The sequence below is a fragment of the Lontra canadensis genome, unplaced genomic scaffold (assembly GCF_010015895.1).
Source record: "Lontra canadensis isolate GAN:19392208 unplaced genomic scaffold, GSC_riverotter_1.0 scaffold19, whole genome shotgun sequence".
NCBI classification, from domain to species: Eukaryota; Metazoa; Chordata; class Mammalia; order Carnivora; family Mustelidae; genus Lontra; species Lontra canadensis.
In genome coordinates this window covers 23,470,546-23,487,685 of record NW_022631013.1, presented here as the reverse complement: position 1 = coordinate 23,487,685, position 17,140 = coordinate 23,470,546, and the positions used below count along the sequence as shown (strand labels likewise).

The following is a 17,140-nucleotide window of genomic DNA, read 5'->3' as shown; positions in this document are numbered from 1 at the left end:
CTCGTGACGTCACTCACGCGCCGCTGGGAGCGTGTTCCACCCGGTTCCCTGCATCTCGCGGATTGCTCCTCGGCCCAGCTTCCGTCACTACTCCCCGTGGTCGAGCTACAGGGCGACCCCGTGCGTGTCCTAAAAGCTGGTGAGTCGCGGACGGAGAGAGGCGTGTGTGCAGCCTCGCGCGGGCTCTAGAAGGCCCGCTGTGCGTGGCGGGTGAGGCGAGGGTGGACGCACAGCTGTCTGCGGGTCCTCGGAGCTCGTCGCAGGTGAGCGTTCGAACGACTCCCTCGGGGTGGAGGGCACGGAATCAGGCGTGTGCTCGGAATGTCCTAAGGGGATCCTTGAACATGCAGCCTCTGCCTGCTGCAGGAGGCCCCGGAGTGGAGTGCGGCATGACTGCTTCTGCCCTTGAACCTTAAGTTCTTTTTCTGCAGACATGCCAACTGCTCCCTCCGGGGACTCTGCGCTGCATGCTGGGGACGACGTGTTGCTCCCCTGGCTGCACATTTACCCAGCCTCTGAATTCTTTGCACGAGTGGACAGTACCGCGGAACCAGTTAATGGGAGGCTGCTATTAGATTGGATGAGAGTTCCGCGCTGCTGCTCGCATCTACGACTTTTTTTCGTGGAGATGCCTGCTTTGTTTCTCCATCTCTATGGCCCTCTCTCCGTGTAGGAGACCTCCATGTAGGCAGTGACAGAGTCCTCTCTTGTCTTCAGATCCTAGCACTCACCAAGTGCTCCGTAGATGTTTCATGTGGCCCACAAACCGGGTCGTAGGATCGATGAGACATTGCAAAGGATTGAAAATGCGTATTGACAACCAGGGAACTAACCAGGGAATGAATAGTTTAATATGAAATATGAGCAAAAAGAAGCGAAAGACCGTTTTCAGCTTGGGGGACAGGGAGAGTAGAAGAAATGCCATGTCCTCAAATAGAAACTCAAATGAATAGAGAATAGCAGTACTTCGTTTTCCAGGTGGTATTTGATGTGCTGGTGAGACATCCTTGAGCTACCAATAGGAGGTTGAGAATGTGGGTTTATTGTTCACTTTGGGAAGGGTTGGGGCTGGACATGTAGATCTAATCAGCATATCCGTGAGCTGTACCTGTAGTCGTGGGCATGATAATTGGCCAAGAGCTGAGAGAACGGAGGAGCAGGGTGGAGGAGTTGCCAGAAATTTCAGAGAGGATATAGACTTGATCTGTGTTATGAAGAGATCTCTGGCACAATTAAGGGCTGGGAATAGAGTAATGGAAGGTGAGAGAGTTGGGCATTGCAGAATGAAAAGAAAGGGTACTAATAATGTCCTGGGGGAGGGTGGAGGATACAAATTCCTTAGACTTGAAAAGGAGTAAGGACACTTCTGAGAAGATAAGGGAATGAGGATGTAGGTGTGAAAAGTTAGAGAAGTTCCTTTTGAGCTTAGAAGGGTTGGGATGGGGGAAATGAATGATGAGCTCACGTTTGTTAGTGATTTTGGGGGCTCTGTGACTTGAGAACTCCAGTTGTTCGCTGTTTCGGTTAGTCAGGGTCTAATCAGGAAAGTAGAAATCACACAAAATTTCAACAGAATTTAATATGAAGAATTAGTTAAGTTGCTATTAGAGAAATAAAAGAAAGGGAGCAATGAAGTAGTGTAAAGGGTAAACTGATGGAAGTAGCTATAGTACTTAGCTTAAGGTTTGGGTTTGAAACAAGGGAAGATGGAGTTATCATGACCTAATCTTGGAGGAGAGGCACTATTAAATCTGGGACTCAGACTTCTGGTGTTGATGACGCTGGAATTTAGAGAAGGAGTCCCGCGTTCTGGATTTCAGTGTATGGAGAGAGACTGCCTGGTTAGTGCTCTTATCTGTTGGGGGTGAGGTTGATGAGCTTGGTCCTGGGAGTACTAGGAACTGGGACCACAGGCCCCTTCAAGAATGGAGGCCCATTGCTGGGATGACAGTGACAGGCACAGCAAGATAACAGGAAAAAGAACGTCCTCAGCTCCTTCTGTCTTTATCCTCCAAATTCTTACCCTGGGGCCCTTGGACCTCAGGGCTCCAGATTGTTGGTTAATGGAATCCAAGTTCACAGCAAGGGGTATGAAGACATTTTGATGATCTGATAATGGGAACAGTAATAGCATGGTTGTCATTGGATAAACTAGCATGAAGACAGGAGACTCTACACATTGGATCCCAGTTGCCTGCCTGTTCTCTTTTCTTGCTCTTTTGTTACTTGCTTATTCATGTCTAACCAGCAGTCTCTCATTGCGAATCTACCCATCCTTTCAGATCTGTGTCACTGGTCGTGTGTATATGTAAAAATGAAAGGTGATTTTAATTTCTTTAAAAACCAAAGTTTTCTACATAGAATTAGGTCTAAATTAAAAACCTGCATGGTGTAATACAGGTTCAGACAGTTTCCAGAAGTTCTTGAATGTGAGTGTCACCAAAGCTTACAAAACCATTGTTGGTCTTGATTTTCTTCTTTACTCCCACCATGTATCGTCTTGCCTTCCTCTTAACATACATTACATGTACTTATTTTATATTACACTTAAAATTATGTGCAGTGGTAGGATAAGGATTAACTCATTATAACTCATTCTATTCTTACACTGTCCTATGTATGAAATGCAAAATGAGAGAATTCACCTTGGATGAAGGTGATAATAGGGGCATTCTGTTCTATATATTTGCCACTCCTACCATAAGTTAGGGACTTCTAATTATAAACTTTAAAGGGATCTGAGTACAAATACCCAGCGTGTTAACATTAGTTTTTTTTTTTTTTCCCTTAGCTAACATTGTGCATTAAAGCAAGTCTGATTTGGCCAGACCAAAGTAGGTTTCCTATTTATCACCTTTTTCACCTTTTCTATTATACTGGTAAAAACTAGGCCAGGAAAGCAGAATTATGTGAAGTAGTTTTATCAAGTCATCAGGCTCTTTAGATGTTGGTCATCATTTTGAAGTAAACTGCTATAATTTCATAGTATCTTTATTTTCTCCCTGAGAATAATAAATACTTTTATTATTATTATTATTATCAGCATTATTTTTATTTATTTATTACTTATTTATTTTTCTTTTTTTTAAAGATTTTATTTATTCATTTGACAGATAGAGATCACAAACAGGCAGAGAGGCAGGCAGAGAGAGAGGAGGGAGCAGGCTCCCTGCTGAGCAGAGAGCCCGATGCAGGGCTTGATCCCAGGAACCTGGGATCATGACCTGAGTTGAAGGCAGAGGCTTTAACCCACTAAGCCACCCAGGCGCCCCTCAGCGTTATTTTTTAAACGAACATATAAAGCCAATTTACCAACTTATCTGGTGATATTAAAGCCATTTTCTTCTAGATTTTCTTTAACTGACAGTATAGATATATATATGTATGTATATGTATATATATTGTGATTTATAAATCTTTCAGGTTGTAAAGATATTTTTACATGCAAAAGTGAAATGTTTTCCTATTTATTGGGTCTTTTCAACTTTGCTGAGAAATAACTGATGTTAAATCTTTTTGAAGAAAAAATTGTGAATTTGAGGATCTTTCCTCTCCCATAGATTAGGAACGTAAAGTAGATTTCAGAACCTCAGTTTGTAGAGCATAGATGAACACCCTGAGTTGGTGAGGTTGCTAGCGTGCATCCCTGTGTGGGTTCAGATTAGGTCTGTTTCTTTTTTTCCTTGGTTATTCTAACTACCACATCCCTGCCCCTAAACCATTTTGCTTCTCTGAGTGTCATTTATCACTAGTAGGCTTTTCCTTTCTCTCAGAGTAATCCTTCATCAAGAGGTGTTTGTTCTTTTCTTTCAGGCATTGCTTCATCATGAGAAATCTAAAGTTATTTCGGACTCTGGAGTTCAGGGATATTCAGGCTCCCGGGAAACCTCAGTGCTTCTCTCTCCGAACTGAACAGAGGACGGTGCTCATTGGCTCAGACATTGGACTGATAGAAGTAGACCCTGTCACAAGAGAAGTAAGTTAGTGATGGAGAATGCTAACGCTTGCAGGACCCTCAACTTACCTTTTTCCAAACCTTCCCCTAGATAGTCTTTAGTTTAAATCTTACTGAATTCATATTCTCCTAAATGAACATTCCCTTTGCTTTATTGGTGTCATATTAGATATTACTTAAATAATTAATTACCTACCCTTAACTCTGCTCCTGTTTGAAATGTAAGTTGACAAGATCCTGACTTTATATTTTGTTTGGGTGCCCTACTTTTTACTTTTCCATCATGTAAGTAGCAGTGAATCTCAACAGCGAATGCAAATGAAAATTGTAGAGGTTTGTAAAATTGTGTTTCACCCTGCATCTTGTGCCAACTAAATCAGAATCTTCACTGCTGGATCCTGACTGTGTATTGTGTATATATGTGTATGTGTGTATATACTTATATTTACATGTATGCATATATATGTACGTGTGTGTGTGTATATATGTATACACATACTTAAAAAATCTTTGAGTTGATTCTGAGATCTTCCTTTAATTATGTATTTTGCTACTAATGTATTTTAGGTGATTACATCCTTAATTCTTTTACCCCATACTATAGAAATTTTAGAAAACCATAGTATTTTGTTTTTTTTTTAAGATTTTTAAAATTTATTTGATAGACAGAGATCGCAGGTAGTCAGAGAGGCAGACAGAGAGAGAGGAGGAAGCAGGCTCCCCGCTGAGCAGAGATCCCGATTCGGGGCTCAATCCCAGGACCCTGAGACCATGACCTGAGCCAAAGGCAGAGGCTTTAACCCACTGAGCCACCCAGGTGCCCCAGAAAACCGTAGTTTTTAACTTCATGTTTTATTGGGCTTTTTTTTTTTTTGAGACGGTGCTTCTTGCTTTTGTTTAGTGCTTGCTTAACAAAAAGGTCTGATTAGCTATTTTTTTTTTTTTATTAAAGATAGTAGTGTTGTGCTATTTCTGAAATGAAAGTTTGGATTTTAATCTAGAAAAAAAATTGAAAGCTTTTATATTAGGAAGGAAGCATTAATTTTTTTTTTTTTTGAAATGTTGTTCTTGCAAATAGACTGGCCTAATTTACTTATATATTTGTTTTGGTGAAAGGTGAAAAATGAAATTTCTTTAGTGGCTGAAAGCTTTCTTCCAGAGGATGGAAGTGGCTGCATTGTTGGTATTCAGGACTTGCAGGATCAGGAGTCTGTGTGTGTGGCCACCGCCTCCGGAGATGTCATACTCTGCAATCTCAGGACGTGCCAGGTAAGTGGAGCAGCCCAGTGAGGAGGAACTCTCAAGCAGCCTCACACAAGTTGTGTGTTTTCTGTAGAAGCTTAAAAAATCTGGGGCTAATGCTTAAGTATTACATTTAAGCAAATTTGCAAATTAGAGCCTTTCCGTGATGTATTTCTTTATAAAAAGTTGTTGGCATGGCTTTGGCTGTATTTCAAAAACTCTCCTTTGTCTGCTGATGCAGCTGGAATGTGTTGGGAGTGTAGCCAGTGGTATCTCTGTCATGAGTTGGAGTCCTGACCAAGAGCTGGTGCTTCTCGCTACAGGTAGGCTTGTCACTGTCTCTGACTGTGACTTTTATAAAACATGACTCCTAATATCTTAGAGGCTTATGTTTTGCAGGGTTTATTAAAAAAAACTTTGAACAGTGATACCAGCGTTGTAATCTAGAGGGAATGTGTTCTTTTTGACTTAAGTTTCACCTCCTAATACATTGTTTTATTTTTTTATTTTATTTTTTTTTAAGATTTTATTTATTTATTTGACAGACAGGGATCACAAGTAGACAGAGAGGCAGGCAGAGAGAGAGAGGGAAGCAGGCTCCCTGCTGAGCAGAGAGCCCGATGCGGGACTCGATCCCAGGACCCGGAGATCATGACCTGAGCCGAAGGCAGTGGCTTAACCCACTGAGCCACCCAGGCGCCCAATACATTGTTTTAAGAAGTTATTTCATATTACTTTTTCAATTTTTGGACATGGGAAACAAAGTTGTAGAAGTTGGAGAATCTACAAGCTCCACAGTTGTAGTTAAAGATGTTAACAATATTTAACCTACCCAAGAGGAAGAGTCGCTGTAAACCTATTCTAAAGACTGCTCTTATAGCTCTTTTAGGAGCTCTCATGAGCTCTTAAAAATTACTTTTTTTCCTTTAAGTCTTTTCATTCCAGATGAGTTTCTGTAAGCTGGGTCCCCCCCTGATGAGGTGTGTGTTGGAAGAGATACCTTGGTGAAGTGTTGAAATTAGTAGAGGAGGCCTAGGTAGACTTTTATGTTAGCTCTCCATACATAAATGACTGAGGATAAGCACCAAGCAACTTAGCTGGTCAAAGATTTTTTTTTCTTTTTTCAAGTGAGAGTCAAAATATTTAGAATGAATTATATATTCCCTGTTCGGACTCTAAACTCCTCCACTCCAGTTCTGTAACTTCTAGTGTTGCAGTTACTTACAAAATGCCAAATTTGTTTCATGAAAACAAAATCGTTCTTGTTTGTGCCTATCCAAGGTCAACAGACCCTAATTATGATGACAAAAGACTTTGAACCAATCATGGAACAGCAGATCCACCAGGATGATTTTGGTGAAAGTGAGTATAACTTTGTTCGAAACATTTTGTGATCTGAAGTTCCTCTCAGGTTTGATCATTTTCTTGTACATTAATAGCCACATCGTAAACCCAAAAAATTATGAAACGTGAGGCCTTGTGCATTAAATGTCTGAGAAGCCCATTCCTTTAGCCTGTTCCAGACTGTAAGAGGCTGGTGCCTCTCCAAGTCTGAGAGTTCACTTTGCCAGTAACCTGGGGAACAGAAATCTGCTTAATGGTACCTGCATAGTTGTTGCCCAGTGCTCTGGACAGGCTTAGGCTGGGCCTTCAACGAAAGGAACTGTGCTAGCTAAAATAAAGAGAGCATTTCTGGGGTACAGTTTTGGGGCAAAAACAAGAGAAGTGGGATAGAAGGCTGATTTTTAGTTCTTGCTGATTAGACCTGACTCTACATTTTCCTGGGAACCATCAGATTGTTATCTTGCTAATATGTAGCTGAAGTGATTTGAGCCTTGAATCTGTGGTACTATTGAAAGGGGAGAAGGGGGCAGGGGTTTATTGTATGTAAGAAGCTCTGACCAATGTGAGGGCACCGGATAGATGGCCTGATTGGAGAAAGGGATGAGGGGAGAAGGGATTTTACTTTTGTTGATTCCTGACCTCATGCCTTCTTGTCCTACCAACTCTGAGAAATCACTTAGAAAATTGTTACTCATTTATGCATTCAAAAATAATTTATTCAGAAACGATTTTTGAGTAGGTACTATGAACACAGCAGTGTGTTTGATGCTGTGGATAATTCAGGTCTTCCTTTGAGGAGTCCCATAATAGCATGATGTGCAGGTATTAGGGTAGCATTAGGGGAGGAAGGGAGCAGCGGAGAGGGAAGACTTCTCAGAGGAGGCTGGAGTGAACTGAGTCTTGGCCGGGCCGAAGTTGTGTTGGGTTGGTGAGAGTTGAGGGTGGAGAGAAGTGGTCTAAGCAATGGGTTAGTCCATTTCAAGGCACATATGCTTCCTAGGTGAGTCACGGCTTGTTGAGGCAGCTGTGAGTACTTCTGTATTGCTGCTGGCAGGACATGAGTGTGGCTTAAAGTAAACAGGATAGATTTTGATTAAGCTTGGTAGGGAATTTTGGATATACAGATGATCAGCCAATAAAGGTTTTGATGGTACAAGATTGGTTGATTAGTGGAGAGGGGAGAGGCTGGAGGAAGGGTGATCAGATAGGAGAGGTACAGGAATCCAGATAAGTTGGGTGTGGGACTAAAAGAAGGAGTGAATTCAGGAAAAATTTTGTTCTCAGAAAGAGGGGCATACATTTTTGGAATTATCTGAGAAATGTCTTTGCACTATGTATGCATGGTTCCCCTGCCATTCTAGCCAGTTTGAGAAATAGCAGTTTAGAAAGTGAAATAAATGGGCTTGGGTATGTAAGGTGAGGAAGAAAGAGTTTAGTGGGACTCTAATCAGAAGCTCAGGTGATGGGAATAAAGATGGCAGTAACTAAGAGGGAAGGTGGGGAAGTGCTGGGCTATAAGCGGCAGGTGGTGTCTTCTCTTCTGGGTTTGTTTAAGGGCCTCATGGGATCACCATGTGGAGTATGCAGATACAAGGAGCTGAAGCTCAGGATAGGCCAGACACTGATTGGGAGTCAGTGGCATGGAGGGAACCTCCCAATCTTGGGAGGAGGTGAATTTGGTAGGGGCAGGTATGGTACTGGAAGAGTCCAGGATCCATGGTGGAATTCCTGGGCATCTGTTTTGATGATAGAAGTAACCAGCATATCTTTGGATGGGGAAGTGCACTGGGCCTGGCTAATCCCACTAACTTTTTCAGAAGAAGCCTAATAGAGGAGTGTAAGTCAAGGGAGAAGGTATCCAAGTTAGAGTCTTAGGTCTTAGATATATATATGTCAGTACAAAAAAAAATCACTCTGTGGAGTTGTGAGTAGGTATTTTTCCTCTAACCTAGGGGTTGACAAACTTCTTCTGTGAAGGGCTGGATAGGAGTTATTTTCAGCTTCGCAGGCCACTTAGCCTCTCTTGCAGTTACTCACCTCTGCTATTGTAGTGTGAAAGCAATTGTAGACAACACATAAAGGAATGAGTTCCTCTGTGTTCCAATAAAACTTTGTTGTTTTTTTTAGATTCAGTTTATTTATTTGCTAGAGCACGCGCACGAGCAGGGGGAATGGCAGAGGGAGAGGGAGAAGCAGACTCCTCGCTGAGCAGGGAGCCCGATGTGGGGCTCGATCTCAGGACCCCAGTATCATGACTTGAGCCAAAAGCAGATGCTTGACCAACTGAGCTGCCCACACGCCCCCATTAAAACTTTATTTGTAAATGTAGACATAGGCTGTAGTTTGCTGATCCCTGCTATAACCCCATCACTTATTGTCTACTCCCATTGGGACAGTTGTCTTGCTTCATTCCTTGGTCCTTTACATCTCTCTGGAAGGTTTCAGAAGCACAAGGGTGTGCACTGGGGTAGGTATTGCTGCTCACAGAGAGTTGCAAGGTTCACTTTGAGGTATTATAGTACTTACATGTGCCCATGCAAAGCAGACAGGAAATGTCATGCTGATCCATAATATATAGAAACTATAAAAATAGCCCAGCTTCATCAGAAGCAGTGGCAGGAGGGAAGTATTGGGTTTTGGATCTGGCTGACGCTTTTAGAGACATCTCTGTAGTACCTGTTGCCGGTAGATGCCTGATCCTCTTCCAGGAACAGGGGGCTGCATTATTTTAGCATCTCTGATTTCATATTTTATGCAAGAGAAACATTACAATTTAGAGAGAACCTCAGGCTAGAAGGCAAATAAAATATGTTCTAATTTTGGCCACTTCCACAGTCTGTGTCTGTGTGAGGAGTGAACTCTGTAATCTAAAGTTCTTTCTGCCACTGATAGGGAGATGGGATACATTTAGTTGATTGAATGCTTATAATCAGAATTTTATTCCCAACTCTCGTCTTGAGTTTAATGTTCTTATCTATGGACATGTCTTGTAAATTCTTCATTTTTATTCTTTTTACTTGCATAGTGGGAATTGCTGACTATTATCAAGGGAATTCAGAAGATATAAGATGGTAGTAAAATGCCCAAATAAGACCATTTCAAATTCTTCAAAAATCATTGCTGTGTATAATATGGAATATTGGTTTTTCAAATATTGAGTGCTGGTCAATGTATTGAGAGGTCTGAGAAGACTCAAATAATTGCCAATGACTAACTTAATAGAGAATAGCAGTGAAACTGCTTTTATTTCATTTCATTTAACTTATTGGTTGTCTTGCCTGTTCTCCGTCCATTGTTCCCTAGGCAAGTTCATCACTGTTGGATGGGGCAGGAAGGAGACGCAGTTCCACGGATCGGAAGGCCGGCAAGCGGCCTTTCAGGTGCAAATGGTAAGATTGGTTCTCTGGATACAGAGCCTTGACTGGAACAAATAGAGAAGTTTTGCCATCTACCAGAAACTCCGGGTGTCCTCTTATAGCTAATAATGGACAGAGCTCTTGTGCTTTAGTAAAACTGAAACCGTTTTGAGCCCTCAGGGAAAGAGTCATTCTAGAAAGACCTTTTTTCTTGCCAAGTTGCTTCTAATTTCTTCTCTGTATAGAGAATAATTATAACCAATACTCAGTTTAAAAAATCTATCATCACAGATAGAAATGAAACATTTTGTGTATCCTTTCCTCTTACTCTTTCCTTCCTCTCCAGAAAGAGCTGCTGCCCTTCATTCACTGTTGATCATTTACAGGGGTGTTTTCATACTTTTTTCCTACATATATATATATTAGATACTTTGTATGATTTTTTCCCTTTGGATGAAACTCTTTGTTTTCCTTTTTTATGAATACCTTTTGAAGGTAGAACTATAGGAGTTAGTGATAATGGGTTAAATGTGGGATGAGAGAGAAGAATTGAGAATGATCCCAAGATTTGGGCTGAGCAAATGGAAGCATATCATTTATGTTACATGTAGATGTTTCTATGAGCTCCGTGGGACAGGTGGATCAGTAATACACTGCCTGTCATTTACATTGTCCATTCATAATGAGTTCTCATCTGTCATCTCTTAACCCTTCACTAGAGGAGTTTGTGTTCTCCGCTGTAGGGCAATGTCACTGAGATTAGGTCTTATTAGATGGCCTGTGTATTCCCTCCTGTGTAGAGTATGGCACTGGTACCATTCTGCTGCACCCTGTTACTGGAATGGGGAGTCTCTCTCTTCAAGGCCTTCAGGAATGAGATGCAGGTGGCACTGGAGACCATTCTTCTTTCCATACTGTGGAACATAGAGTTCTTCTGTGTTTTCGCCCATTGCTACTGGCTTTACCGCCTCTGGTTTTCCCTGCCTGCCTTCTTCTCATCTTCTTAACTCGTCTCTGTACTGCTGTGAAGCTTACACAGCCATCAAAGAACCAGAAGTCTACCCTCTAGATTTAGATAAATGAAACATTTATTTCCTTATCCTAGATACCTGGCAGATTCCTGAGCTCATTGTATTTAATATCCAGATGTGCAGCTCTTTTCCTGTGTTGCTGTGCTTGGAGGCCACTTTTTTTTTTTTTTTTTTTTAAATGCCTGAAGACAGATTTTGTTTTGTTCTCTTTTCTTGATGATTTCTTGGCCTAAGAGACCTTCTAGAAGGCTTCTTGAGGATTCTGTGAAGTTGGTTTTCTAGATAGCTGAAACCGCATGTAAAAGATGTAACTTTAATAGCCTGGGGCTTGTTTGATTCTGGGCCATTTAAGTCCTCCAGTAACATTCGTGTTCCTTCGCCTCTTTAGTACGAGTCGGCTTTGCCCTGGGATGACCATAGACCACAAGTGACGTGGCGTGGTGACGGCCAGTTTTTTGCTGTGAGTGTTGTTTGCCCAGAGACAGGTATGGAAATAAATTGCAGTTAAAGAAAAAAAAATTAATGAAGTTCAAGAAGGTTTTTTTTCTTTCACTTTCTTTCTTTTTTTTTTTTTCTTTAAAGATTTTATTTATTTATTTGACAGACAGAGATCATAAGTAGGCAGAGGCAGGCGGTGTTGGGGGGGGTGAACTAGGCTCCCCACTGAGCAGGGAGCCCGACGGGAGCTTGATCCCAGGACCCTGGGAGCACGACCCGAGCCAAAGGCAGAGGCCCCAACCCACTGAGCCACCCAGGTGCCCCTCTTCCTTTTGCTTTCTAAAATTATACATACAAGGTGCTGCTTTAGATATTAAATGCATTTAGAGCTAAGAACTAGGAAGAATTCTTTGAGGTCATCTGGTCCAGCCTCCTACCTGTTGGGTATAAATTCTTAACCAGATTAATCTACTTGGTGGTTTTCATTAATGAGATGTTTGAATAGTTCTGACTTGACACCATTCTAAGTTTGTTTATTTTAACCCTGCCTGCTGCCCAGGAGCTCGGAAGGTCAGAGTTTGGAACCGAGAATTTGCTTTGCAGTCAACCAGTGAGCCTGTGGCAGGACTGGGACCAGCTCTGGCTTGGAAGTGAGTGGGAGAAGAAACTTTGTAACTTCTTCCTCTGAGAGGATCTTGGAACTACTGGTAGGGATAGTGGTGCCTGTTGAGTACAGGTGTTAAAGTAACTCAAAAGGATATTAACTTCTCATTTGTCCATAAGCCCATATCTTTTTTGTTTTCGTTTTTCTTCAGTTTGAATTCAATTTGAATAATGGATTCAGAGCTTCTACACAGATGTCATTCTAAGGCCCACACATTTGACAACTTATAGCGCAGGCCTGTATGAAGCCATTGTGTATCCCAGGGTGGTGCTTAGAAGGGAAGTCACAGTCTACAAAGCTCTATGGGGCAGTGGAGTTCTGGTGAAAACTAGGAAAAGGGCTCTCTTCTCTGCACAGCCCACAAGCTCTTTCGCTAGAGGGTTCTGTGTGCCGAGGAAAATGCAGGCTGGGTTCAGGCTCAGTTTACTTCCTGTCCGGTCTCTGCAGCTGCCCTGAGTAAAGTCTGAAGAAATGTTTCCTTTTCAGTAGCATCTGTTACATGCCAAACCCCTAGGTCTCTGTGTTTTAGACATCATGTTTCCCACCAGTGTTTGAGTGACAATTGAATGATGGAGCAAAGAGAAGTATTTAAATTAAAACTGTAGAGACAAATATGAACAAGATGAGGTGATTTGGATATTTTAAGTCGATTGAGAAGTCTTACGAAGCACCTGAGCATGGAATAGTTGCTGAAGTCATAGGCTTGAAGGAGAGCTACATTATGTTTTTATAGGACATTATATTTGGAGTAGTTTTAGAAATTTATTGTTTTCTTTTTTAGAAGTCACACTGGTGCAGTCTAAATTTGTAAGTCTTTGTGGGCAAATGGAGCCTTTGTGCAGATTTGGAAGAGGCATCTCTCCTCTGGGCAGGTGTAGTCCACACTAGGCTGAAGTGCTTGGCAAGAGACATGTGCAGTTTAAACCTTCCTTGGGTGGTAATTTTTTGTTGGAAAAATCATTTCTTTGACTTTCCTCTTGCTCTTAGCCCGCGGGCTGTGCTTTCGGATGTCCTAACGCTCGGGGTTTACTTTAAGGCCCTCAGGTAGTTTGATTGCATCTACCCAAGAGAAACCCAATCAGCAGGATATTGTGTTTTTTGAGAAAAATGGCCTTCTTCATGGACATTTTACGCTTCCTTTCCTCAAAGATGAGGTTAAGGTAAGTGCCTGAGTTGTTTCAAATTGAGAGGCCTTCCCACAGCTATAGAGGCTTTTATCTGATACGGGCGTGTAAAGAGAAGCTCCAGAGTAGACAGCGATAACAATAGTGGTTTCTTATAATTGAATCTTTTTTGAAAGAGAGTTTTTTTTTAAGGATCTTTGGCAAAGAAGAAATGGCATTCTTTCATACCCTAGGTAAAACACAGATAGAAATAGAAAATCTCATATTTGAACAAAAGCGTGGTGCTCCCAGTGGTAGGTACTTTTCATTAATAACATTTTTTTTTTAAGATTTTATTTATTTATTTGACAGAGCTCACAAGTAGACAGAGAGGCAGGCAGAGAGAGAGAGAGGGAAGCAGGCTCCCTGCTGAGCAGAGAGCCCGATGCGGGACTCGATCCCAGGACCCTGAGATCATGACCTGAGCCGAAGGCAGCGGCTTAACCCACTGAGCCACCCAGGCGCCCTCATTAATAACATTTAAACCTTAAATGACTTGTGTCCCATTAGGGTCACAGAAACACCAAATGGTGAGCTTTAATTATATAAACATAAATATCTAAAATTATGTTGTAAGTAAATTAAAAATTGAAGTTAAAGTTGAGAGAAGAATTTAATGAATGCCCATGTCCTTTGTACTCACTTTCAAAAGATGCCAACGTTTTGTAGCGTTTTCATGCAGTCACTGCTTTCTAACCTAAACACACACATGTTTTTATTTCCTGGGGTTTTAATTTTAGAAATTGTATCTTTAATATTCATTTCTAGCAGGTAGATCCATTATAACACCTTACCAGATTAGTAATAACTCCTTACTATTATCCTAATACCTAGTTCATATTCATATTTCCCCAGTTGTCTAAAAATGCCAACTTGCTGTCTAAAAATGTCAACTTGCATTTGGCTAAGTCTTAAATTTTTAAGAATAATGCATTTTTTAAACATCTCCTACACATAATGACATATTACCTAGATCTGCTTTATTAAATTCATAATTTATAGTCTGGCATCAGCTCAAATAGTAGGATTATTTGGCTTGGGAGAGCAGGGAATTCAGCTCTGATAAAGATTTTGAAATACATACATAGTTAAAAGCCAGCAACACATCTTTTTTTTCCTACTAGGTAAATGGCCTGCTCTGGAATGCAGATTCCACTGTGCTTGCAGTTTGGCTGGAAGACCTTCAGAGGGAAGAAAATTGCACGCTACAAACCTACGGTGAGATAGTGCTAGTATCTGAGCCTTGCACTGCATAAAATGTGGTTGAAAGTAGTAGGCTGTGGAGTTGCTTTTCTCCCTTGCACTTTGTCCTATAGTAGAATCAGAGGTAACTGAGGGGATAGATAGGTGAAAATGAGGGAGTCATTTAGTTTTGATTATTTATGGATTTTAGTCATGTATCAGTCAGGGTTCTCTAGACAAATAGACTCAGGGCAGGCTGGCAGGTTGGAAGAGTTGATGTTGCTGTCTTGAGTCTTAAATCTGTAAGGACTGGCCTATGGTCTGGAACTCGGGCAGGTTCTTTGATACAGTCTTGAGGAATTCCTTTTCTGGGAAACCTCATTTTTTGCTCTTAAGGCCATAAACTTTTTCTATGAGACCCACGTTCTGAGGGATACTCTTTTGTATTTAAAGTTGATTGTGAAAGGTAATCACATCTACCAAATAACCTGCCAGCAATACCTAGACTGGTGTTTCTTTAAATAGCTGGGCATCATAGCCTAGCCAAGTTGACATATGAAACCAACCGTCACAAGCCATCAGTGCTTCTTCTGCATGGATGGTGTTGCTGTAGGAAGTTGAAGTGCTAGCCACAGGAAAGCTGTAGCAGCGAAAGAGAAATGGCATTAGCTACAAGAAAGAACCGTCTCTCTACCTTTTAAATTGTAAATCAGATTGTAGATAAGTATTTTTCAGTGTATGTGTAGTATGTGAAAGTATTAGAAAGTAAGGATGAGAAGAAACAAAAGTTTTTCTATAATTCTATTGCTCAGTAATGAGCACTATTAAAATTTTGTCTTCCAGATTTTATGTGTTAAGTATATGATACAGTTAAGCATATGATACATGTAGGTTTATAATGTCACAAACGTTTCCATTTCAAGTACCCATGGGTATCATTTTAAATTGCTGTGTAATACTCATTTGTGCCACATCTTATTAAGTCTCATGCTGTTAGGCACTGGAAGTTTTGTAATTTTTCCTGTCATCCGCAATGCACTGAATATTTTTGTTCATAAATCTTTTTCGTTGCTTATTTTTTAAGCAGCTATCAGACTTTTTAATCAGAACTGAAATGTTATCTAGAAGCGATTTGTTTATTCATTCATGGCACAGTCCTTCTCAATACTGGCTGTACCTTTAGGAAAAAAATGCCATCCAGGCCTCATCTCAGAGTTGGATTCAGTGTGTTAGAATGGGGACTATTCGTCAGTGCTTAATTAAAAAATAATAAAGCTCCCAAGTTAATGATAACATGGAGCCAGAGTTGCGGACCACTGATTAGGCCGGGTGGCAGGGGTTGGCACTGTGGTATGTTCGGGATAAAAGTGTGGCATAGGAACAGCCCCTTTGGCCTCACAGAACATGAGTATGTGGTCTAACTTAGCAACTTACAGCTTGGTGGAAGTGTTTAAAGATTGGTTTCGACATGATTAGGTCTTTTCCCCCCAGCTTTATTGAGCTCCAGTCCTGTGTAAGCTTAAGATGTACACTGGGATGATGTGATACATGTATATGTTGTGACGTGTTTACCACAGTGAAGTTGATTAACATCCTTCACTTCACGTAATTCCCAGTTTGGTTAATATGGTGAGAATATTTAAGATGTAGTCTCACAGCACCTTTCAAGTGTACCGTACAGGCTGTTACCTGTAGTCAGTGTGCTGTTTATCAGCTCCCCAGAACTTGAACTCAAGAGTTTGTGCTCTTTGACCAGTATCTCTCCCATCTCCTCCCTACCCCAGCATTAGGTCTTACTCTTTTAAAAGATGCTGGAAGGGAGGGCTGCTGATAAAGGATAAGTAGTGATTTTTCTCTGAGAGCTGAGTCATGCTTAATAACAGATCACCTGGGGCATAACTGTAGGGAAAGCACCTGGGGGAAAAGAATCAGCCTAATACAGCAGAGTGATACTAATCTTGAGCTCTCAGACTGAGTGTTTTAATACTTTTAATCTAATTGCCTGGTTTTCTTCTGTATAAATCTGTATGAAAAAACAACTCACGAAAGCACTGTCATCCTAGTAACTTTCTCTCCTCATGATCCTAAAGGTTGAAAGTAGAGACAACCTGAACATGTGTGCTTCTGGCCTTCGTTCATCCCTGTGGAAAACTACTTCTTGACTATTATTATTGACAGTATTATTTGGATGAAGATGCTGAGCAGGAGGGGTCATTTGAAAAAGAAACAATATCCCCCATCCCCTGTGCGGCAGGTGATGGGAAGTCTGGTTGTCTGGCATCTGATGGCCGTCCTTGTGTTTCTCGTTGCAGTGCAGCTTTGGACTGTGGGGAACTATCACTGGTATCTCAAGCAGAGTCTGCCCTTCAGCACCTGCGGGAAGAGCAAGCTCGTGTCTCTGATGTGGGACCCAGTGACCCCGTCCCGGCTGCACATTCTGTGTCAGGGCTGGCATTACCTCTGCTACGACTGGCACTGGACGACTGACCGGAGCTCGGGAGAGAATTCCAGTGACATGGCGAACGTAGCCGTCATTGATGGAAGTAAGGAGCTGGGAAGTGTGTCCGTGAGCCTGTGCCTGCAGATGTGGTGGTTTGACTAAAATTGGGGGGTTTTGATGTGTGTGGTGCTTTGGTGGTTTGGTTTATTTTTACTTCGTGTTTTGTTTTGATTGAATGGGGATGCCCTTAGTGGGGGCATGTCCTCTTCTGAGAACCATAGTCCTTCCTCCTCACCCCTGCTGCTGCCTACCCCCATTCCATCTG

At 41.6% G+C, this 17,140-nt stretch overlaps 1 protein-coding gene across 3 annotated transcripts in view; it reads left to right on the top strand.

Moving 5' to 3' along the window:
* Window positions 1-91: 91 nt before the first annotated feature.
* The window catches only part of ELP1 (elongator complex protein 1), a 52,737-nt gene continuing 35,688 nt past the window's right edge, over window positions 92-17,140 (top strand). For 2 of the 3 annotated variants that reach the window (XM_032860798.1, XM_032860796.1), the window contains exons 1-11: window positions 92-263; window positions 3,814-3,976; window positions 5,072-5,224; window positions 5,439-5,520; window positions 6,479-6,559; window positions 9,845-9,930; window positions 11,317-11,413; window positions 11,926-12,016; window positions 13,067-13,190; window positions 14,318-14,411; window positions 16,688-16,918. In XM_032860798.1, the coding sequence (XP_032716689.1) occupies window positions 3,827-3,976; window positions 5,072-5,224; window positions 5,439-5,520; window positions 6,479-6,559; window positions 9,845-9,930; window positions 11,317-11,413; window positions 11,926-12,016; window positions 13,067-13,190; window positions 14,318-14,411; window positions 16,688-16,918 (1,189 nt within the window). In that variant the 5' untranslated portion in view covers window positions 92-263; window positions 3,814-3,826. Of the gene's footprint in view, window positions 264-2,791; window positions 2,835-3,813; window positions 3,977-5,071; window positions 5,225-5,438; window positions 5,521-6,478; window positions 6,560-9,844; window positions 9,931-11,316; window positions 11,414-11,925; window positions 12,017-13,066; window positions 13,191-14,317; window positions 14,412-16,687; window positions 16,919-17,140 lie in introns of all 3 variants that reach the window. The other variant, XM_032860797.1, reaches the window with a different exon arrangement.